The sequence below is a fragment of the Ochotona princeps genome, chromosome 1 (genome assembly GCF_030435755.1).
Source record: "Ochotona princeps isolate mOchPri1 chromosome 1, mOchPri1.hap1, whole genome shotgun sequence".
Classification (NCBI taxonomy): domain Eukaryota; kingdom Metazoa; phylum Chordata; class Mammalia; order Lagomorpha; family Ochotonidae; genus Ochotona; species Ochotona princeps.
The window spans coordinates 75,443,699-75,469,191 of record NC_080832.1 but is presented as its reverse complement, the minus strand read 5'-3'; the positions used below and the strand labels follow the sequence as shown (position 1 = coordinate 75,469,191).

Here is a 25,493-nt window from a genome sequence, read left to right as displayed (position 1 = left end):
AGGATTCCACAACTATTAAAAAAATCCATGTTATGGATTACATGTTTCTGTAAACAATTCACACTGAAATCAAGAATACTAAGGCACTGAGGAGGACGGCAATCAAAACTTCCATATACAATTTCAGTGAGTCCCTTTGTTGCTCAAAACTATAATGAAAATAGAGATAAGACAGCTGAATAGTAGTAATATACAGCCACTTTAAGGTGTATAGAACCCGGTTGTATATAAACCAAAATTGAAATGTCAATGAAGAAGTCACAAGATGTGGTTAAGAACTTGCATTTTTTTTAACATATTGGTTACTCAATACTATGTCAATTAATTCCATAACGTTATAAATTGTTACTGATGTCATGTCGGGGCTTTTAATTGAACTGGATGATACTCTGCAGGCTCTACCTTCAGACCAGAGATGGTCTCCCCAACAAGACGTTGAACTTATCTGGACAATGAGATGCTGGACTCTACGCTTGGTATATGCCTGCATTGAAAGAATCTCAACTGAACTTAAACTGTGGTAATGCAATCAGGTAGAGGACTCCACCATGGGGTGAGGGTTTAGGCAGGGGTGGGGGGAATCCCAGTACCTCTAAAACTGTGTCACATAATGCAATGTAATTAATAAAAAAAAAAAGCACAAAAAGACTATTAGCATCCTTTGAAACATGGTTAGGAAACACATTCCATCTTTATATCTTTGCAAAATCTGTCTCCTTGTGAAACACTTGTTCCTGTTTTCTTTCAATAATTTAATTTTCAGATGAAAATTCAAGGAGTTTTTTTGATTAACATTAATCAGAAGTCCCCTTGTTTGTATTTATCATAGAACATAGCACATGCATCTACAGAAACTTTATATACAATTTGTGAGTTCCCAAGATTAAATATTAGACTCTTGAAGTGAGAATTTTGGCCTGGTTTGTGTTTTTATCTTTGATATCACGAAGCAGAAAACTGTACACACAGAAAGTCCACATACAAGTTGAACTGATTCTGAGGCTAAGCACTGCCTTCTCATAGCCTTGGCAGGCATTTGGTACAGTTGTTGAGTTGCCATCACTTGGGAACTCCCCATCTCTAAGAGTGCCCGATTCAAGTTCTTGCTATTCTACTTCCTACCCAACTTTATGTTAGTGTGGATCTTGGGATGCAACATATAAATTTTCCTTACATAAAAACTGAGAATGAAACATATGGACAGTAGTCTCCTCCGAGACAGAGCTGATCACCCCTGCCTCCGTGAATGTGGAATGGACTTCAAGACTCAATTCCAAAAACTAGAGTATAGAACGGCATAAAATAGTCACTTACAATTAAGAAGTCTGACAAATACGATATTATATAGTTTTAAAACCCACACTTGATTTTAATCATGAGAAAAGCACCAGGTATTAAAGGACGCATGCTACAAAATGCCTAATCATTACTTCTCAAAGCTGTCAAAGGCATGAAAAATAAATCTATCACACACCGGCGGAGACAAAGGCAAAGTAAATCAATGCAATGCAGTATCATAAATTGGCTTCTGAGCTGAAAAAGGATATCAGAGGACAATCTGATAAAAATCTAAATAAAGCTTGGCATTTGCTTAATAGTAACATGTTAATATTAATTTTCTAGCTTGCTTTTTAAGTTAATTTTTTACACATTTGGAAAAAGAAAAAGAGGGAAAGGGTATGGGGGAAAGGGGAAAGAGAGAAAGAATCAGCTGATTCATTTTTCAGATGCTGGCAACAGTCAATGATGATGGGACCTGGCAGAAACCAGGAGCCAATAACTAAATTTAGCTCAACACAGATGGCACACTTGAACATACGACATACTTGAACAATAACCTTATATCTTATGGAGTGCATGACAGCAGACGGCAGGAGCTGGGAGCTGGAGCCAGAATCAAAACCAGGCACTTCACTATGGAAGGAGGAGTTACAGTAGTAGCTCCATAGCTGCATCAAAGTTCAACTCAGTCTCCTTGTTTCGACAAAAGTACTCCAAAGAAAGATGGTAACATTAGGGGAAACAGAAACCACGTGAAGGGCACCCAGGGACAATACGTACCATCTTAGTACCTGTTCTGCAAATGTAAAACTACTACAAAATTTAAAGATAGTTTTTAGCTAAAAGAAATTATATAAATATGCCCCAGGAACAATTCTAATTCTTCTCATCTACTTTAAAGAAATCCTTGCTGAAGAACATAAGAAGGCATACAAGGACCCTCACTGCAGAAACTCTTACAATCACAGGAAAAAGTACAAGTGATTCTAATTGAATAGCTAAAATTATCAAACACATTATGGAAAATCATAGTTGTTTTAAAAGTGAGATATGAGGCCAGCACAATGGTTCAAATGGTTAATCCTCTGCCTGCAAGTGCTGGCACCCCAATTGGAGACCCGTGTCTCAGCTGTTCTGCTTCCCATCCAGCTCCCTGTTTGTGGCCAAGGAAGGCAGTTTAAGATGGTCCAATGTCACAAAGATTAGTCACTCCTCACTGGGGTATGGAAGATTTCTCTGCACACCCCTCCTAAACATGCTCACCTAAACTGTTGACATATATCCCATTAGAATTATAGAGTTAGACCACCCGAAAAACAGCCAGGTTCAGCGAAATCATGCTTCAATGCTATAAACTGCTAAATACTAAAATTTAAAAAGGCATGAGACAGCTGAATAGCAATCTAAGCCATTTTAAGGTGTATGGAACATGGCTGAATGTAAACCAAAATTGAAATGTCAATGTAGAGGTCACAGGCTATGGTTGAGAACCTGCATTTTCCTAGTAACATATTGGTTAATCAATACCATGTCAATTAATTTCCTTAATGTTGTAAATGGTTGGAAATACTATGTTGGGGCTTTTAATTGATTGAGATGATATTCTGCCGGCTCTGCCTTCAGACCAGAGATGGTCTCACCAAGAAACCACTGAACTTACCAGGACAATGAGATGCTGGACTTTATGCTTGGTAAATGCCTCCAGTGAAAGAATGTCAACTGAATTTGAGCTATGGAAATGCAACAAGGTGGAGCAACCCACCGTGGGGGGAGGGTTTGGGGAGGGGTGGGGGAAATCCCAGTGCATAACAAAATGTATCACATAATGCAATGTAATTAATTTTAAAAAAAGGAAATGCAATAAAAATGTTTAAAGATTAAAATAAATAAATAAATAAATAAATACATAAATACATAAGAAAAAAAAAGATGGTCCAATGTCTTGGGACCCTGCACCCATGTGGGAGACCCACATGAAGCTCCTGGATCCTAGATTTAGACTGGCTCAGTTCCAATAGCAATAGGATTATATGGGTTTTATCCTAAGATACTTAAACTATTATGGTTCTTTTTTTTGGTTACAATATTTTGTTTTGTTCGAAATAGCTTATATTGCTCAAAATACAGAATATAAATGCAGATTTAATAATCACCATGGCAACCAAACTATAAACCTTCCTTTGTATAGCTCGTTATGTATTATTCTATTTATTATTTATTTATTTTGAAAACTCAATTGTACTTATTTGATATTAATTACTTTACAAAGATAAAATCTCTATCACTTACCTGAGAATTACTCATTGTTTTTTAAGTTACGACAATAATTTTCTCTGTCATGAACAAAATGGCAAGAATAGGTTCTGGCAATTGATACAGTGCAGTGATGCAAAGGGTAACCTATGGAGGCCAGCAATTTTGCTGGAAGCTTTTGGCCCAAGGCCCTGCCTAGTTCTCTGAGACAACCACTTGTTCCCACAGTGGATTAGAATATCAGGCAGACTTAACAATGGGAATGTCAATAATGAAATGTCCAATTTATTGTAGTTTTCAACTGAGGTACAAGTACCTGGAGCATTCTTGCAGCCATCTGGAGTTAAAAAATCCCAGTGGTACTGAAAGAAACTGATTTCTTCCTTTACTTCAGGTGACGTTAGAATCCAAAATTTATCTTTCAACCAAAATGTGTATAAGCAAAACCAACCAAGAATATTACAGTTACTTTACAAGAAAAACACCCAACTATAATTCTGGCAAAAACTAAGATAATGTAATTTTTTTCTTCATACCCCTTATTCCACAACAAGTCAATACATACATTTTATTATAAAATTGGACTACAAAACTCACACGGACAACCCTGAAGAAAATTTAACTAAGGATATATAGTTGAATAAGAGCTAAAACTTCATTAAGAGACTAGAGTTTTCCTTAATATATTTTGACGAGATCATTTCCCATCAACAATCTTTGGTATTTTTAAAAATAACATTTTGAGAAGCTTTCGATATATAATTAAAAGCCTTCTCCACTACCACAGCTAAGTTTCAGTAAGTGATTAGGAGCTAAAGTTCCTTTCAACTCTTAATATTCATTAAAATAGGCCACTTAGATTCTGTAGTCCATCATTTTAATAACAGAGTGGTAATATAATATCTTTGTGTCCACACAGTAAAACTCTAACCCTGAAGAACTCAATTATTTCCTTGCTATGTGTTTGTACTCAGAAGATGATAGAAAGTCTCACCATAGGAAAGATTAATGTCACTATAAATTCATGATAGTAAACCTCAAATGGGCAATGAACAATGTCTACCAATACCACATATCGTATCACTTACCTTCTCTCCAAATGATCCTTTTATACCTCAGTTCTGAACAAATCTCCAGCTAACCACTACCCCCACTTCTTTCCCTCTTGTGACTCTGCCCCAGACTCCTATTTTACTGACATAACAGAAGCCATTGATGGGACAATACTTCCCCTGTACCCAAAACCTAGTATGCAAAGCAAGTCCAATTACTCCAATCCTGATCTCCTTCACTCCTGTTATAAGAGGGAAACCATGCTTGCTCCTGAACTAGGTGCTCAAATACTGGAACTGCACATGCTATGGCCTCTCCTATCCTGTCCAGGAATCTCATCTCATCAGTCATCCCTTCTCTTTCATATGTAGTCAACCTCTTCAACAGGATTCTTCCATTCGTATTTTAAAGTAAACTCAAGGTCGACAGCTGAATAGTACCCTATAGCCATTTTAAGGTATATAGCAGCCGGTCCTGTATATAAACTAAAATTGAAATGTCAATGAGCTAATCATAGGATGTGGTTAAGAACTTACATTTTTTTTTAACATACTGGTTACTCAAAACCATGTCAATTCCATAATGTTGCAAATTACTGTTGATCTTATATTGGGACTCTTATTTGACTGGGATGATATTCTACCAGCTCTAACTTCAGACCAGAAATAGTCTCCCCAAGAAACTGTTCAACCCTTCTGGACAATAAGTAGCTGGACTCTATGCTTAGTATATGTTTGCAAAGAAAGAATCTTGATTGAATCTGAACTGTAATACTGCAACAAGGTGGAGGAATCCACCAGGGGCGAAGGGCGTGGGGAGGGGAGGGGTGGGGGGATTCCCAGAGCCTATGAAACTGTCACATAATGCAAAATAATCAATAAAAAAAAGTAAACTCAAGGTCATCTAACTATCCCTAGCTACCTTCAGTCAGCTTCCCATCCCTTTCGTGTCCTTCACTGCAAAATTTCTTGAGATAGATGTCAATGTCCATACTTGTAGTCACTTGGTGTTCATGCATTCCCAACTAGCTACAAGCCCAGACATCCAAATGCTGCTGCTAAAGTCACTGAGGACCTTTCTAGTCTAAATCCAAGACTCATTCTACACCTAACACCTTATCTGACCTCTAATCAGCATATGATTACTTCTTCCTTCTTAAAGTATTTTCATCCTTCACATCTATTAAATAATACCACTCTGTTGCTTTCCTTGTACATCTCTGGCCACTCGTCCCCTCAACTTTCCAGGTGAGTTTCTCTTTATTTGGTTTGTAAGTGAGGTAGTTCCTCACTCTTCAGTCTTCCATTCTTCCTTCCAAAACAATCTTACCCATGCCCTTGTCTTCAAGTAAGACCTCTATGCAGATGAGTCACAATTTACAAATCCAGCCCAAATCTTTAATACGAACCTCAGGTCTGTATTTAACTTTGTGCTAACTATTTCCTTCTGTACGACTCAAATGTATTTCAGACTCACCATGTATAAAAAAGAACATTATGATATCCTCTCAAAATTTTACTTCTACCAAAATCATTTCAGCAAACAGCAGCTCATTCTCCAAATTTAAACATTACCACATACAAATTTAACTTACTCTGTGCTTCTGAAACTCAACCACCACAACTATATAAAAACCATAATCCTGGGCTATTGCAATAACTTCCTTTCTAATTTACCTATTTTCTAGAAGTCTGCCAGAATAATCTTCCTGAAGATAATATTTCTAAACTATTTTATCCTTCTTGGATAAAACACTGAATAGATTCTTTTAGGAGAAACACAAAGACAAAACTCTTTCAGCTGCATTTTAGGGTTCTGAGTTGATCTGGCTCCTCTTGATCCTATTCCTGTTTCTCACCTTCTCCTTTCCAGCCATCTTAGGCTTCTCGTCATCCCCTGAACTCACCGTGCGCTCTCTCTCCCACTCCAGGTTCCTCTACGTTGCTTTCTCCCTTCTCAAAATGCTCTTCACATAGTGAACTCATTCTTATCATCCAGAGAGCAACTAACCACGGGAATTCTTCATGGGAACCTACACCGTCACGAATGATAGCCCTATGATTATTTCTCATAGCACTATATATTTCTTAACAAAGATCATTTTTAACAACTAGAATCTCATTGTGGTTGCTTTTGTAAGTTATAACTTTGCTATGATCTGGTGACCTAGTACATTCAGGAACAATCCAGAGGAATGCATATCAGAGACAAGAAAAGGTTTCTAAATTTTTTCAGCTGTCGAAACCTTCAGTACAGTAAAACCTTTTGAAGTGAATAGGAGCCTTTCTCTCTGGCCTGAACCTCCTTCAAATCTCTTCATATCTCTCTATCAGTGGCAGCCAACAGGCGCTCTCAGGAATTCAGTGAATGAACACATGCATACTTTCCCTGTCCAGCTCCTCTTAGCTTTTACCAGAGAAGGGATGAAGTAGAAGGAAGTAGGAAAGAGTGCTTCCACTTTTTTGTTTTTTATTTTCTTTAATGTAGTTAACAAAGACTGTTCTCCATGCAAACCTGTTTCTTAAACGCTTTGGTTTGACTGTGCCTGAAACACACTTCTTTTGCTCCTCATTGCAACAGTGTTAAGAGGTAGGAGTGCTAGGAGCTGATTAGACCATGAGGGTTCTGCCTACATGGAAGGGTTTTGTATCTTGGAGGAAAGCACTACAGAACAAGAGCAGATTCCTTTTGCCCTTCTGTCCACACTGTCATGTGATGACACAGGGCCCATTCCCTCTGGTGGATACAGAAACAAGGACCCATCACAAAAGTAGAGACCAGGCCCTCACCAGACACCAGACCTGTTCTGGACTTTCAGCCTCCAGAACAGTAAGCAATAAATTTTTATTTTTCAGAAATTACCCAGTCTCAGTCATTTCATAATAGTAACACAAACGGCCTACAGCATCAACATTTATATAGATATTGACCATCTGAAATCATGTTTTTGGATATATTTACCAAGTTGCCTAAATTAGGTTGCTAGATGTTCCTTTATGCCAGAAATCCCCCATTTTGGAATAACTTACAATACTAAGTACAGTAGGAGATATTTTTAAAGAAACAAAAATCTCACTCTTCCTGACATGAAAGACTAAAACAAGGATTTCACGGTTGACTCATAAACATCTCACATGTGATTAGAAAACAGAAAATTAAGGCTATCCTCTTTCCCTTTTGTCCTGCACAGTTGATGATTATACTTATGTCATGTTCTTTCACTGGAAACAGCAAACCAGATTTTCCCCCAAAGAAGCAATCCCAAGAGATGCACTGCATTTGATGGTGAAACAGGAGTCTCCAGCAGAAAAGCTCACTTTTAGCATATGTCACGTTTCTGCTTTCCTGTCTTAAAGGATTACAGCAGGATTGAAGGATTGCACAGAGATTTCAAATTAAAAAAGAAATTGGCTGCTGTACTTAAAAAGACCAAAGGAGATTTTTAAAACTACAAATAAAGAAGCATATGTAGAACTTTAAAAAACAAAAAGACTCTTGTCCAGATGGGTTTTACTGATAATATGGGACTAACAGACAAATACGTGAAAAGTAGCTTCCAGGACTGGCATTCCTGTCCGCTAGGTAAATTTAACACTGACAATGCTAGCATCTTTTATCAGAGTGACTGTTTGAGTCCCAGCTGCTCTGCTTCCCATCTACCTCTCTACTAATCCACCTAGGAAAGAAGCAGAAGATGGCCCAAGTACTTCAGCCCCTTTCATCCCTGTGAGAGAGAGCGACCAGGATGAAGTTCTGGATTCCTAGCTTTGTCCTGACCCAGGCTCGGTCATGTCAGCCATTTAGGGAGTGAACCAGCAAATGGAATATCTCTCCCGTTTTGTAATTCTAATTTTCAAATAAATACAATAAATATTTTAAGGTAATTTCCAGTGAAGCATTTATAGTTTCCTAGAGGAATCTGACTACTTTCTATTCAGTAGATTTCTGAGCTTAGAAGCTTACACACTGTACTTCTAAACAGTATCACATATGTTCCCTTAAATTCTGATCAAATAGGAAAGTAACATAAACCAGAAGCTTCTGCTACTGATGTTGCATATTAAGATAAATATTCCATAAACTTAGAAAATCTAATATAAGCAGTACATTTTATATAGTAATCAAAATGCTTATACATTCTAAAATAACAAAGGAATTTTTCTCAAGGAAGAATACATTTACAGTGGTATTTTCAGTTCTTCAAAAGCTTTACAGTGAGAAGCTACATGATAAGATTTAAAAAGCACTGTTTTGGAATCAGGACAACCTGACTCTAATTCTGGTTTTGTCACTAACAACTGACTGACTAAAGTTCTCTTTTTATGGTCTACAGTTTCCTCATTTGTAAAACATAAGACTTGGACATTCATATCTGAAATTTAAATTTGTCCTACTCTGCAAAGTCAATGTGCATAACTGAAAAGCACCAACAGTGTCACCTCGTGACTCCCATATGGGAAGAAGAATAAACACACAAGATGGCTATATAAAGCATTCTTCAGGGGTTAATGGTACATCAATTTATGTATTCATTTAGTCACTCATTTCTTTATTCTACATCATATTCATACACTATTTAAATGTGTTAATACAGTGTTTTTGCAGGTTACATAATTATTAAATAACAGGTCTTACATATTCTGCTGGAGGTAATGCCAGCATGAATTAGAGATTGTTATTGTTAATTTGTAGTTGCTTTTCTTTATCAAACAAAAAGGTTGGAATCTTCTCAAAACTGCATAACATTATCTCCAAAGTACTTCAGGCAATGAAAATCTCTCCCACAGAGTCCCATATTTAAGCCAGATTCAGTAATGATTTCTTTGTGATATGACATGGAATACACAGTCAACAAAAGCGAAAACAAATGAGACTTCAACACATTTTGCTTCTAAAAGACACCATCAACACAATGAAAAGGAAATCTACAGTAAGAAAATATCTTTAAGTCTTATATTTAAAAAGAAATAAATATGCAAAATATAAAAAGCACTTTTAACTATCCAAAAAAAACAACTTAAAAATGGTCAATGGACAAATGATCTGAATATACCTTTTTCAAATATACAAATTACCAAAACATGTATGAAAAAGTATTCAACATCCCTAATCCTCAGAGAAATGTAATCAAAGCAACTGTGCAGAAGCAGATACTTGAATAGCAATGTTGCAGCAGCGTTATTCACAAGAACTACGAGGTGGAAGAAACCCAAATACCTATCAACAGATGAATGAACAAACAACATATGAAATATATGTGCAATATTCTGCCTTCAAAAAGACAGCAAACCTTGTCATATAATTACAGCATTAATGAAGCTTGGACATCTTGCAAAATGAAATAAACCAGTCAGGAAAAAAATAAACAGTACAATTATACTTAGAGAAATTACCAAAAATTCATCAGCACAGAGTGGATATTTGGTATAGCAGTTGAGACACCAGTTGAGACATCTGATCCCATATCAGATTGTCTGGGTTTCAGTCCTGATTTTGCTCCTAATTCCAACTTCCTGCTAGTAAGAACTATGGAAGACATCAGGTGTTGGCTCTTAGTGTCAGGCCCTTTCCACCAACGTGGGAGATACGGATTTAGTTTTCAGCTCCTCATTATACTCTCGTTTAGTCAGGCATTGCAGGCATTTGGGGAATAACTAGCAGATGCATATCCTTTTGTGTCTTGCTGCATTTAAAACACATAAAACTGACAAGTTTTTAAAATGGAATGGAAATAAAAGATACAAATAAAAGCTTCATTCTGAAAATAGTTCCAACCAAGTTCAACACACTTCTTTTGGATGTTGTTTTATATTTCTTTAAAGATCTTAAATATTCATTTTGTAAGTCAGAGTTATTGATGGGGGTAGAGGGAGAAAGAGAGAGAAATATCTTCCAACTACTCGTTTACTCACCAGATGGTTACAATGGTCAGCACTGGGCCAGGCAAGCGCCAGGAGCCAGAAGCTGCATCAGGGTCTCCCTCATGGGTGGCAGACGAACAACCACAAGGGTTATGTTTGGTTTTCCTAGACCATCAGCAGGGAGCTGACCTGGAAGTGGAGGAGCTCAGACATGAACTGGAGCTCATAGGAATGCTGGGATTGTAGGTAGTGAGTTTACCCATTATGCCACAACACTGACAATATTATAAGCAGTAATATCAGTCATTTAGTCCACTCTCTAAAGAATTGACAGCCCTGGGAATTTAAGCATGGAAGCTCAAGAACAGTATTTTAACATTAACTGACCAAAAACAATTGTCCTTTAAAATGTTTTTAAGATTAGGACAGAATAAGAACTCAAAAGGAGCCAAATCAGACTATACGGTGGATGCCTAATAATTTCCCATAAAAATGTTGCAAAACTGTCCCTACTTCATGTGAAAAATGAGCAGAAATACTGCACTAGTGAAGGAGGGCTGTCTGGTAAAACTTTCTCAAGTTTTTGTTTTAGTTTTTCCTACAGCTTTGGCTAGCTTTCTTAAAACAATCATACTAATAGACATTATCATTCTGTGGCCCGTAAGGCCCTTAAAAGGATGAATGAGTAAAATGACTTGAGCTTCTAAGAAAAACTGCTACATGACCTATCCCCTTACCTGATCTACTATGACATGAAAAGGACTACCCCACTTACAAATAAACTTTCATTTATTTTAAAGGCAGGCACACTTGACCGTGAGCGCGCGCACACACACACACACACACAGCAAGATAAACCAATTGACAAATATCTTCCATCCACAGGTTCACTTTCAAAAATGCCCACAATAGCCAGGGCTGGACCATGGTGCCATAAGCTCCACCTAAGTCTTCCACATGGATGAACGAAACTCAAGTAAGTACTTAAACCATCATTTGCTACCTCTCAGAAACATCAGCAGGGAACTGGATTGGGAAGCAAAGGAGCCAAGACTCAAACTGGCACTGTGATACAAAATGTCAGAATTGTAAATGGTGGCTTAACTCCAAGTCACATCCCACACTCTATTCTGCTTCTTGGTACTCATCAATTTGTTCCTGTTACAATTCCTTGAAGAAATGCTTCAAGATTCTGATCCAAAATATTTAAAATTTCATTGCACAGCACATCAAGTCACCAACTGACACCTACATCCTGTATCAGAATGCCACCTAGAGTTTTAAATACTCTATTTCTGACCTAGCTCCTTGCTTACACGCTTGGGAAGCAACTAATAATGGCCCAAACCTTTGAGTTCCTGCTCTTGACGTCTACCTAACCAATTTCAGTTGTTGAAACCATTTGGGGAATAAATGAGTAAAAGAAAAAGAGCACGTGTGCTCGCTTGTACACCCACTCACACTCTCTCTGTAGCCCTCTCAAACAAATAACTATTTAAACACACATACAATTAATAATCTATTTGCAATCTGCTGATTTCTTTGGTGGCATTGATCCCATAAACTTTTTTTTTAAAGATTTATTTTATTTTTATTACAAAGTCAGATATATTGAGAGGAGGAGAGATAGAGAGGAAGTGGAGCCACCGGGACCAGAACCAGGGGCCATGATCCCATAAACTTTTGCCAAAGTATTAGAAATTCCATATTCTTTCATCCAGTGCTTCACATGAAATTGGTTGCTTGTTTTTGCTTCGATTTTCACAGAATTAATGTTGTCCTAATAGGAGATCTTTCAAAAAAAATTCTTAAGTTCAAATTTGCTTTCCTTTTTTTAAACATTTAATTATTTTTACTGGAAAGTCAGATTTACAGAGAGAAGAGGCAGACAAAAAAATCTTTCACCTGACGAGTCACTGCCCAAGTGTCTGTAACAGCCTGAAATGAGTCAATCTAAAGCAAGGAGCTTCCTGTAGGTTTCCCACACGGGTGCAGGGTCCCAAGCATTTGAGCCATCCTCTGCAGCTTTCCCAAGCCACAGGTATAAAACTTTGGATGGTAAATGCAGTAGCTTCCTGCACTTGCAGTAGCTTCCTGGTACTTGAAGGGGGAGAATTAGCCAGTTGATCCGCTGTCCCAAGACCTCAAATGGTGTCTTACCTTGTTTAGCATGTCAGACTACATTCTGTTGAGACAACTTACAGTTAGTACAAATTTGGATGTCAGCAATACCCTTAGTGTGACAACCAATAACATTGTCAAATGTCCCTTGAGGGATAAAATTAACCTCATCTAGAGAATATGAGGACACAGATGAATGGGTAGAATTAAAGTCCAGAAGTTAATTCAGGGTTTAAAGCTAAAAGCTATGATGTAGGAGCTAAACACTGCCATACAAACTGAAGAATGTGAAATATAACATGCACTATTTTAACCAACAAAATATGAAGGACTAAAAAGCTACTGAAGCTTGCCAAGAAATGAAACACTGATTGGAGAAAGGTGGGAGCAGATCAAAGTAGGCATCTTTAATGATGCTGAAACAAAAGTATGTCGATTGCTAGAAAGAACATTCTAAAAATACTATATGCTACTTTTCTGTGTGAGCTCAAGGAAATAAAACCCTTGTTACATTTGCTATTTCCTCTTTTAGACTCCCATCTGGCAATCTATACTTTCACTAGATAAAGATTTCTAGCCAACTGAACTAACATAACCAACGCACCATTCCATGTGCCAGAGAGTCTATGCCAGAGAATCTACAGCTTGCTCAGTCATGCCCAAAACAAAAGCCAGTAACATCCTTACAAAAACATAAGTAAATAATATCCAGCATGGTTACCCAACATGTGAAATTTCTTTTCTACTTTAGGACTCAAAATCAAACCACAGCAGAAGGAAAATCACAACCAAAATGGCTGTATTCAAAAGAAAATTGAAGAAATAAACTTCAATTATTACACCTCAACCTGTCGCCAAGCATTTGGAGTTTTAAAAAGTTTAAGAAAATATTATAGAACATAGCTGAGTGTAGTTAGTATATTTCTAGTATGAAATGTTTTTTTTTAGGAATAAGTGAAATAATGGGACACGTCATCAATTCTTGTAACAGTCCTCAAACAGACAGTGTAAAGACCCAACAGCATAACTGAATCTATAACTACTTATTCTTAAAATTCAAAAGTTTCCAAAAGACAAAGTAGCACATGTAGACTGGGATACCTTTTGAATTCTCTTTCACTAATCCCTTAAGGTTATCTTTATAAAATTACAGTCATTAATTAATAGGTGAACAGTTATTTATTAACAAAAAGTAACCAGAATATCATGTACCATTGTATAAACATAAATTTTACAAGTAGAGATGAGCAAGACAGATACAGTCCTAGCTGGCTAGTTCCGGAATGCTAACAAAACCTTCAAACATGTGGGAGAAGCAAGGTCAAGAAAGAAAGGTAAAAAGTCAACCTCTCTAAGAAAATTTAAACTAATACCCAAAGAAAAAAATCTAGTAAACAGAAAAAAGTACTATTATTATTTTACACAGGCTCAGAAAATACTGCAGTTTAACTAAAGAATAGATGATAACAAATGATAACATCTGAAGTGAGCACCAAGTTTTAGATTCATCTGTAAAGAAAAAATCCTGGGCCCGGCGCAATGGCCTAAGCAGCTTAAGTCCTCACCTTGAACGCCCCGGGATCCCATATGGGCACCGGTTCTAATCCCGGCAGCCCCACTTCCCATCCAGCTCCCTGCTTGTGGCCTGGGAAAGCAGTCGAGGATGGGCCAATGCCTTGGGACCCTGCACCCAGGTGGGAGACCTGGAAGAGGTTCCAGGTTCCCTGCTTCAGATCGGCGCGCACCAGCTATTGCGGCTCACTTGGGGAGTGAATCATCGGACGGAAGATCTTCCTCTCTGTCTCTCCTCCTCTCTGTATATTTGACTTTGTAATAAAAATAAATAAATCTTTTAAAAAAAAAGAAAAAAGAAAAAATCCTGTAAAACTAAAGATAAACAGAAAATGCTAAATTTTTTTGGAAATGCTGGAATAGAAGACATTTTCAGATATTCAAAAATGACTACTGCTCAAGTTTAAAAGAACTACTACTTTTTCAAATTAAAAATATTACCCAAAGAATACTGAGTTAAAAGATTGAAAAATATTTAAATACTATAATATTAAATACTGCATTTTTTATGGAAATGTGAATAATATCAAAATTTATATACATTCACAGTCCCATGACAGTATGAAGTAAATAAAAGGGGAGAACTTTGTCAGGATGCTTCTATAAGGACTCTGATGATCTTAGAGAGGAAGCAAGAAGAAAAATGGCTACAGCTTTTCTCATTCTAGTGAACAATATGGATATTAATTAATTTAAATACTGGTAGTTAAATTTTAAAATAAAAATTTTAATACACATTAAAATTTCAATGTTAATAAAAATTCATTTTGAAATAGATGTCTTGTCCTTCCAAAACATCAGAAGGCAAAAATTGCATAGAGAAGAAAACCAATCTAAATGATGGCAGTCTATGTCCTACTATAGCGATAATCACACTTAATGTTAACTCAAATTATTATTTGAGTTTGGTAATATCAAGCAATATGCACTTCAAAAGGTTTAGACAAGCAATACTTACATTTAACATAAAATGGCACAGAAAGGTGCAAAAAAAAAAATTCACAAACTTAAAAAAGTAGAGATGGCAATATTAACATCAAAGAAAGTAGAATAAAAAGAATAGGATCATATAGAAACTGAGAAAAATCTTGACAAAATATACAAATAATAAAGCTATCCCAATACAAAACCTTTATGTATATTTCAACATAACCTAAGACAATATAATACAAATCTGACATCAAAGTCAGAAGAAAATGATTTCGTTAAGCATAATTTGAAGTTTCACACATCTTTCCAATAATTAAAAGAGCTAACAAAAAGTTTTAATAAACTGGAATATATAAATCTAAGTATATAATAGTATCAACAGAGAATATAATCAATATATTAAAAAGTGTAAAAGTTGACACTTACTAAACTGTCATTTTACATACCAAAAAACCAGCAGCATAGGGGCTGGTATATAATCAAAAAACAGATATATAATAGTAGATACTAGAATACTAATCATAACCTGTATAGATGACAACTCAAATATTTATCAATGGAAAAAGTTTCTTAAAATATCAAAAATGAACATAGGAACACTCTCTAAAACAGTGTTTTTTAAGGATAAAGAGCATACATATATCATTCAAATTACATTAGGAAGCAAAATGAATAGCAAAAAGAGGCAAAGAATAAATAACAATTTTTTTACTTCTAAAGAGGCACTTGATGTAGAACATTCATTTTTCCTCTACAGAAGTCTTAAGTGTTTGAATCTTTTATGACTTCAAAAGCAGTAATTTTTAAAAAAATGTCTTTACTTCTCAGAAAAAGAATTGGGATCTTTCTGTTCTGAGTACAAATTTTATCAAGCTGATCTAAGAGTGTAAGTCAAGTAGAAACTTCCAGTATCTTTAAATAAATCCTGCCGTTCCCTCCACTGAGAACACTTTTCCCTCTGTCATGATGTCATTTCCTTCGTGTTTTCTCCCTCAACATCACCACACTCGAAGAACTTTCTCTAACACAACTTCTAAGCCTAGCCCATCACTCCCCAGCCACCTTACCTTGCTTTGTAGCAGGAAACAATTTACCACCTGTGTCTTAGTGTCCTTATTCTTAAAATGGGGATGTAATAAAACCATCTGTAATAACGTGATCTACTTTAAAAGCATGATACATACCTATATGACTCCTAGAAACTTCAAGGAGGGAAGTGATTCAGTACAGTTTAACTTTTTAATTTCTTAACTTCTTAATACCAACATGAAAACAGACGTTAAATCATGAGGGGTGAGAAAATAAAAGCATAACTTACTTTTCATTCTTACTTTTGACACATGGCTGGTAAAGGACCTTGACAGCATTCCAGGCAGAAGGAGAATTTGTTGATGTGTCTTCCAAAAAGGGGAATTTTCTGATACTTTCAGGATTTCTCAAATATTCAATCACCAAACTATCAGAGTTTAAAAGCCAAAGCTAAAGATAGGGAGAGAAAAGCACAAGGATATTGCCAATCTGTCCAGATTTTATGTCACTACTCAGAAAATATATAAAATAGAGATTTTATATATATATATATATATGTACAGATTTTATATATATATGAATCAAAAATATGGATTCATATAATTTTTAATCCTTTAGTTGACAGTGTAATGATCATAAAATTAAAAAAGAAAAAAACTGACTACAAGAAATATGTAGTACCGAAGTTACTATCTATAATACTATAAAATAAGCTACTAGAAACCAGTCACAAAAAAAAAAGCCCCAACCCCAACAGAAATACAGGCAATGAATCTGAACAGAAGAAATAAGTGAGAAATACACAAACATGTCAATGAAAATAATAGGAAATGCAAAGTTTTGTGTCACCATTTTTCACTTATCAGATTAGAAAAACATAAAAAGTTTGATAACATCAACTCCAGACGAGGGATCGGGATCAGGCATTGTCATGGTGGTGGAAGAGTGTTTGGGTTTACAGGGAGAAATAAATTCTCAGGAGAAAAACCAGGGAACTGGATAAAGGCAGGGGTAAGATCCACTGAAGGAAGCTAGGCCGGGACTCAGCTGAGACGGCTGCAGCCTGACCCCTCGTGGAGCTCTGCAACATGAGCTGTATCCATAGCTTGTCCACTCTAAGGGATGAGGCCCCAGAGCTCTGTGCTCAGGGTCAGATCAGCAATGGGCTGAACAGGGCTGAACAGCACACGCCTGGGAGACAGTGGGAATCAAGGGACTTCCTGAGCAAAGCCATATCTGCTCTGCAGGGGACAGCTGGGATCCCTTAGCAGCCGCTTCTGTCAGCTGCTGGGAACAGAGGCAACAACCCAATCCAGGGGATGGCGGGGTGGGGTGCACCAGAAATCTCCACTTGAAGCCATTTTGGAAGATGACTGTTTTCTGAGTATAAAATATATAAACTCCAATACTGCATCAGAAAGATTCATTTCTAAAAGAGTTAAAATACATGTGCAAGGATGATTTTTACTGCAGCTCTGTCTTTACCAGTGGAACTACAGTCACTAAAGAGTCAAAATGCTGTGCTAACAACAAACAATACTCATGATATATTAAGAAAAACATGTCGTAGAAAATGCTAATCATATGATATTCTTTCTTTTACAATCAAAACATGTGAGTGTATCTATATGTAATTGTGTGCTGATAGAAAAATGAGGTAGGACACACATCAGACTGCTAATAATGATTCCCTCCAGATAATAAAATAGAGTAGGGTAGGGGGAGGTAGGGACAACATAGGGCAACACTACTTTATGTCTTTATATTGTATGAATGTGTTTCAAGAATTTAACGCTTCTATGAAAAGAAAAAAGTTTTAATTAAATATATACTGAAAAACTTAGTTTTAGTTCTCGGCTTTTTGGGTAAGATCAAGTGAAGTTTTAGTTCTAGGGATGGAAGTTTACCGCGTTTGTTAATACACCACTCTGGGTAACAGCAAGTGATGGCATGACTAAGGGGGTCTTTTTCACCCATGTCAAAGACTGAGATGAGTTTCCAGATGCTTGGCCTGGTCCAGCACAGGGAAGGAAGCCAGCAGATGGGAGATCTCTCTCTCTCTGTATTTCTGTGCCCTTCAAATTAAATACTTTTTTTTAAATCCCACTCTTTATTTTTAAGTTCAAAACACTACAAAAGGGGTCTGATAGGAGCCTAGTGGCTAAATCCTCGCCTTGCATGCACTGGGATCCCATATGGGCACCGGTTTGAATCCCGGCTACACCACTTCCTGCCTGCTTCCTGCCTGTGAACTGGGAAAGCAGTCCAGGATGGACTAAAGCCTTGGAACCTTGCACCATGTTGGAGATCCAGAAGTTCCTGGCTCCTGGCTTTGGATTGCTCATTCCCAGCCTTTGCAGCCACTTAGGGAGTGAACCAGCACAGATCTTTCTCTGTATCCTTTTCTCTGTAAATGTGACTTTCTAATAAAAATAAATAAATCTTTAAACACACACACACTACAAAAGGAAACACAACAATATCAGATTATGGCTATGAGATAAATTTAGTATCAACTTTAGTCAAAAAATAAGCTCTCTACTTCCAATCAAGTTCCTTGCTGATGCTCCTGGAAAGCAAAGGAATATGGCTCAAGTATTTGAGCCCCTGCCATCCACACAGGAAACGCAGGTGAAGCTTTGGCCCCCTGGCTCTTGGTTCTTTGCTTTGGTCTGGCCCAGCACTGGTCCTTGTGGCCATCTGGGCAGTAAATCAGTTCTCTCTCTTTACAACTCTTTTAAAATAAATATTTTTTTAATGAAGGGTATGTGATTTTTGGGTTGGATTAGTAGAAGAAATCAATTTTTGATCACTTACTTTCTAGACCTAAGAATTAAAATAAAATATCCTGCACTACCATGCTACTGGTAACTGAAGGAAATTTCTTACCAATATGTACACTTTGCCTTCTAGATCTTGAACTGTGAATCTAAACGTGCTTCTGGCCGAGGAAAGCTCCACCAGATACTGGGCGACAATGCTCTGGACAAACTGAGACCTGTTGAAACAGAAATACAACTTACAACATACCTCTCACACTAACTCTAAAGGCTACAACAAATGAAAAATATCCACTAGCTAAAAGACAGTGACACCAGCCTGCCAGTTTCCTATCCGCCATGTATTTGCTTGCAATCTGCACTAATGTGGATTTAACATACTGTAATAGATTTATGTTTGCTTTATTGTTCTTAAAAATGACTCTCTAATTCTTACCACATTTTCCACCTGAAGCCTAACTATCCTCTTGTGCTGAACTAATGACTCTATATTAGAACAAGTCAGCATTCTGGTCATGTTTATTTAGTGGTAGCTAACTAAATTACAGAAGAAGCTGAGAAATACTCTTCCAAAAATCAAATAGCTTTCTTCATGTTTTCCAAATAAATCTCCTTTAAATGTCAGCTTTGAGGATACTAAATCAAACCACTGACAGGAAGGTGAAGTTCCGATGATATTCAGATTGTCATGATTTGACAACATCAAAAAAGAAAGAAAGAAATCCTAGAGTTAAGTTTTGCTTGCAAAATAAAAATATTCAAAGAAAGAAAACATTAATACATTTGGTGACCAAGTGCAATGTTTCTGAAGACACAGGCACCATTTGAAAATGGCTATTGCGGAAAACTTAAAATAAGTCAAATTAGAATCAAATATTTATTCAAAAACCTGTAAATAGCCAGATCATAAGGTCCTGGATATGTAACACATTAAAAGAGCACACACACACACACAAAAAAAGCTTTCAGAGTTAGAAGAAATAAGCGTCCATTTGTCTTTGCTATTAATTCTAAAGTCTTTTAAACATGTAATTTGGTTCAATTATCTAACAGCCTTTTTCAGTGACTTTTTTCCCTTCTCAATTAGAGGTATGACTAAAATGAATTCCAAAATTATCAGCTGTATCAATTCTCCTACATTTGAAAACACAAAATAAAGTTAATTCGCAATTTATACCTTGGAAAAATAGGAAAACTTCTCCCAGATGGCTGAATTATGATCTCAGTCATATAAAACTTTGTGGTTTCTAGGGGAAAAAAAAACAGAATAAAATAAAATTAAGAGTCTCTCTAATACATTAATATTTTTATTGTAGACAAGATAATCATCACAAACAAAATATTCAACATACCGATGAAATACTCAGTTAACTGACCATTAAAAAAAAAAAGTTAATTTCAGAACACAAAATAAACAGATGTCAAGAGGATAGTTCTGCGGCTCCAGGTGGGTACAATGACTTTCCAGAAAATTCTATCCAAAGTGAATGTATCGCAGCTAGGCTCTGAACACACCTGTATTGTTATAAAAAAGGCACATCTCAGTCACAGCCCTTGACACAGAGGTGAAATTTTGGGTTCCTTCATTTCTATGGAAAAGACCCTATTTCGAAGTCACTGAAAAGGGCATGCATAGATGTCACAATCTCATGTTACTAATTCTCTCAAATCTCACTGAATCAATCCCTGTACAAGTTACACTATTTCTGGTCACCTGATTAATTACTTTACAGAAAAATCTAAATAGAAGACAAGATGTTTCGTGGGCTTGAATATAAATACAACCATCTTGAGTTTTTAAAAATATAAAAAATATTTGACTTTATATAAATGAAGACTTTTTTAGCATCAAACAGTTATCGCAGTGAGATTTTCCTTATGGGAAACAGATTTGTTTATTCATATAGTACTACTCGAATAAAAATGATATTTCTGGAAAGCCTTTTGGCAAAAGCATTAAAATTATGTATACAAAATGACACTATAATTAAATACCTAAATATTTATCTTAAAGATATTGCTATAAGAACTGTCATAATAAGGGCAGGGACTGAGGTACATCAGGTTAAGCCGCCAGTCACTTGCTGGTTTGAGTTCCAGCTGCTCTACTCCCAATCCAGCATCCTGTTAATGTGCCTGGGAAAGCAGCACAAGATAGCCCAGGTGTCTGAGATCCTGAAACCCACATGGGAGAATAAGATGACTTCCACCTCCTGCCTTCAGCCTGTCCATCTGGGGAGTCAACCAGAAGATGAAAGATCTGTCTCTCCTTCACTCTCTTCCATTCTGCACTTCAAGTAAATAAATAGTTTTTTTAGATGCTCATGACGATATCAACAAAAACATTCAAATTAAATGACTATAAGTAATTATATATTTAGATAAAAAAATCATTCATGATAACCATTTTAAATAGGTAACAATAAAACTAGAAATAACTAATGGTGGGACTATCTCAAAATGGTGTTGTCAAATAATTTTCAATAAGACAAAGTTATTCCTCATAAACTTTTTCAAAGTTTTCCGTTGTTCAATGTAACATAGCCAAAAGGGCAAAATTGGAGAATCAATAGTTTACTAGATTGTGTACAGTCATGAAGACAGATATTTTTCTATTTTTCCTGGAAGGCCTATGAACTTTCACTACTTCTGAAAGATTTGTTAATTTTATTTTGAAAGGCATATTTACAGAGAGGAGAGACAGAGAGAGCTCTTTAGTCAGCAGGTTTACCCCCAGGGCCAGGAACCAGGAGGTTCTTCTGGCTCTCCCACATGGGTTCATGGGTTCAGGGGCCCACTGCATTCCCACTCCATAAGCACAGAGCCAAAGTGGAAGTGGAGCAGCTGGACTTACAGCCAGCACCTATATAGGATGACAGTGTTGCAGGTAGAGGGTTAGTCTGAACCACCACCATGCCAGCCCCAAACTTACTATTTTGAAGTCATGTTGTTAGATGCAGAGCTGAATCATTTAACCTATGGACAGAATTCCCTTTATCCAAGCTGTGGGTAATCTATATTTTAATTCTATAATTTTAACCCCAAAGGTATTATTGCCTTGTTTAGATAATATCCTTTTAATGTTATCCACATACTTATCACTTTATCAATTCATCTTAGAACTATCTAGAATTATTTTAGCATACCTGAGTACAAGTAAAATTTTGTTAATTATGAAACCACTAGTGGTGAATTATCCTAAATATATAATTGGCCTGAATTTAAATTGTAAAATGTCTCTCCATGTGTAGTGATTAATGTGTAGGTGCAGTTTCATTTTACTTAATAAGGCTCTCTAGAGAATATCTACTCTTACGTAGTTGCTGGAGAGCCTCTGCTCAAATATGTCAGAATAATAAGTCCTCTTACAAAAGTCTTTTCCTGGGGCAAGCACCATTGCAAAGCATGTAAGTGTCTGCCTGCAACACCAGCATCTCATGTGGGGGCCAGTTCGAGCCGTGGGTGCTCTATTTCTAATCCAGACCTCTGCTAATTCACCTAGAAAAACAGCAGAAGGGATCCTGTACCCATAGAGGAGACCCACAAGAAGCTCCTGGCTCCTGGCTTCGGACTAAGCCAGCTCCAGCTATTGAAGCCATTTGTAGAATGAACCAAGAGATGGAAGATCTCTCTGTCTCTGTCTCTATCTCTCCCTCTCTATCTGTAACTCTGCCTTTTCCAAAGAAGAAAGTCACCTTCTGCTCCAGTTCTGTGGATGGAGGAATGCAATCAAAGTCACAGCAATTCAGTGCTCTCCCAAGGTTTTTTTTTTAATGAAAATACATACTTCCTGGCATCTAGTGTATAGATGAGTCATGGAAAGATGCTATCCTCAATCCTTTTATGCTGTTTGATCCTAAAATATCCCCTTACATTTCTTCCATTTGTCCTGAACCAAACCCAGTACTGCAGACAGGGAAGCGTACATTTTCTGCCCAGGTTAGGGAATGAGGGAGTGATTAGCCCCTCCCCGATAAAAAGGGTTCATAAACGTGTATTTGTTCCCATTGCAATAGCTATTTTCCATGATGAAATATGTGTTCAGTTGTTGCTTCATTTTGTTCATTTCCCAGTGCCCTGAAATGGTTGTTGTGTTTTGTATTTGTTTTTTGCAGAATGAAATTGGCCATTCTCAGCCTTTTGGAAATGGAGTCCCCATGATTTTATGGTAGAATGTCTGTGGAAATTACTTTGTTATTCCACAACCGTCATATATATATACACATAAATCATTTTCATAACATACTTACATATTATATTGTAACACTACACATTAAAATAACTATAATGGCTTGTTCAACTTTCCTATTTCCTGTATAAATAATCACTTTTTTTTTGTTTAGTTTCCCAAATCTCTATAGCTAATTCTTCTTATTTGATAAAATGTCTTGTCTCTTGCTTTTTCATCACATATGGCCAAAGAATTGATTGACTCTACTTCTTTTTTTTTTTTAAGATTCATTTATTTCTACTGGAAAGTCAGATTTACAGAGAGAAGGAGAGAAAGAGAAGAAAGATTTTCCATCCATTGGTTCACTCCCCTAGAAATTGCAAAGGCCAGAGCTGAGCCAATCCAAAGTCAGGAGTCAGGAGCTTCTTCCACGTCTCCCACACCAGCGCAGGTACAGCGTCCCAAGCCTTTAGGCTGTCCTCAACTGCCCTCCCAGACCACAAGATGGGAGCTGAAGGGCAAGCGGAGCAGCCTGGACATGAACTGGCGCCCATATGAGACCCTGGCACATGCAAGGCGAGGACTTTATCCACTAGCTACCGCGTACCTGGCCCATACTGATTCTACTTTGTAACCAAAAAATTCTTGATGGTGCTCTTCTCTTCCGTGGCTTCAGCCATGCTGTTACTCTCCAGGCCTACAACATATCTCCATCCTAGGGCTTTATTGTCTTGCTCTCCTATGTTGGGTAATCTGTTTATCTAGTCTTATGTCGTCTGTCTAAAATACTTATGTTAATATATCTTGTGGTACATTCCCAGGAAAAACATATTTTTGAGATCCAAGCCTTAAACCTTTGCTGTTTCCCAAACTACAGCTATTAGCTTCATATTTACTAGATGGTTTCATTGCATATGTGATTCTCGGTTGAAAATCTTTTTCCTTTTAGATTTTGAAAGCACCACTCCACCATCTAATAGTTTTTAGCTCTGCTGGTAAAAAGTTCAGTGTTACTCCAATTCCTAACAAATTGTAAATTAATTTCAATCCTTGTGAAGCTTTATACTTGCTGTTGTGAAATTACTAAGTGATAGGCCTGGAGTGGCTTCCCTGTCAATTCTCTGTTAGTGGATTCCTTTATTTGAAAAAACTGAAGTCCTACCTCTGAAAAATCGTTTTTTTAAATGTGATTTCTGTCATGATTTATTCTTTGGTAACTTCCTACACCCTGTTGCATCTGTTGTTTCTATCTAGAATTTCAATTAGCTAGATGAGTCATGTCCTCAAGGGTCCATTTATTCATTCAACAAATATTAGGTTTTACCATGTTCTGTACATTATTCTAAGTGCTCAGGTTACAGAGATAAACAAGATGGACAATGCCCCTCTACAGGAAAGTTATATGACAGCTTTTAAGCTTATATTTGTCTGTTTTGAAATAATCACACTACTAAGCATATTCCAAAAGAGTTTGCTTGTATCTTTCGATCATATCACTATCATTTCCTCTCCATTTCTCTCTGTCTTCATAATTGTACAGATTCTTATTCCTTAACTGACATTTTTATTTGGCTTCAAGGAATACATACAGAAAAAATTTTAAAATCAATTTACATTATTCATTATTTGAAACCCTTAAAACTTTCTAACGTGTTACTTAGGGGCCTTGCTTTCATTCTCTGCAAATGCCATTGAGCATGGCACCTTTTGTTATCACAGATTTGTTCTTTTTATTTACCCTGAGCAACTAACTACTTAGAAAATTCTGATGATTTATGAAACAAACTCAAAAAAACTCCATCTGCCTTCCCTTAAGTACAATAACTTTAAATTACATTTTCTAATTATTTATATTAAAATCCATTATTCATCACTGATCAAGTTAACACAGCATGTTGTATCTCTCCTGACATTTTAAACCATATCTTTAGCAGCATTTTAATTATCAGGTTTTTATTATTACACCTTAAAGGAGTACAGTAACACAGATATTACATAAAATATAATTAACATTAATTATAATAATAAGAAAGAAATGAATAAAGAACAAAGTACAAAACACAGACTATGCTTTCTTTCATTTCAACAGATCCTCTGTCATCCATAATCTAGAAGGGCAACTTCTGTGTCTCTGGCACCAACTCTTCTGAGTGACAAACCATGTCAAGAAATAGGCTCTAGTCTTCCCTAAGACTGACCCAAATGCAAACTCTATATTGTTGCTTTACAAGGAGGTTGTGAAACACTGAAAATAGCCCCGTTATTTTTTTTTTTTTATTTTGTGGTTTTTTTTTTTAACAATGCTATACTACGTACTTGTAAAGATCAAATTTCATAAACTGCCTGAAATATTGAATAACATGTTAACTGATTTTTATTTTGAAAACCACCACTTCATCAACATGTAGTAATTCTGGCTTTTCAACCAAATGACAATCATTT

General features: G+C 36.5%; 1 protein-coding gene across 1 annotated transcript in view; it reads right to left on the bottom strand.

The window, feature by feature from the left end:
• Positions 1 to 25,493, bottom strand: part of UBE3D (ubiquitin protein ligase E3D) — a 137,835-nt gene that overhangs the window by 79,858 nt on the left and 32,484 nt on the right. The window contains exons 6-8 of the mRNA XM_058661136.1: positions 20,058 to 20,127; positions 18,990 to 19,098; positions 16,390 to 16,550 (exon numbers count right to left, since the gene is read on the bottom strand). Of these exons, the coding sequence (XP_058517119.1) occupies positions 16,390 to 16,550; positions 18,990 to 19,098; positions 20,058 to 20,127 (340 nt within the window). The remainder of the gene's footprint in view (positions 1 to 16,389; positions 16,551 to 18,989; positions 19,099 to 20,057; positions 20,128 to 25,493) is intronic.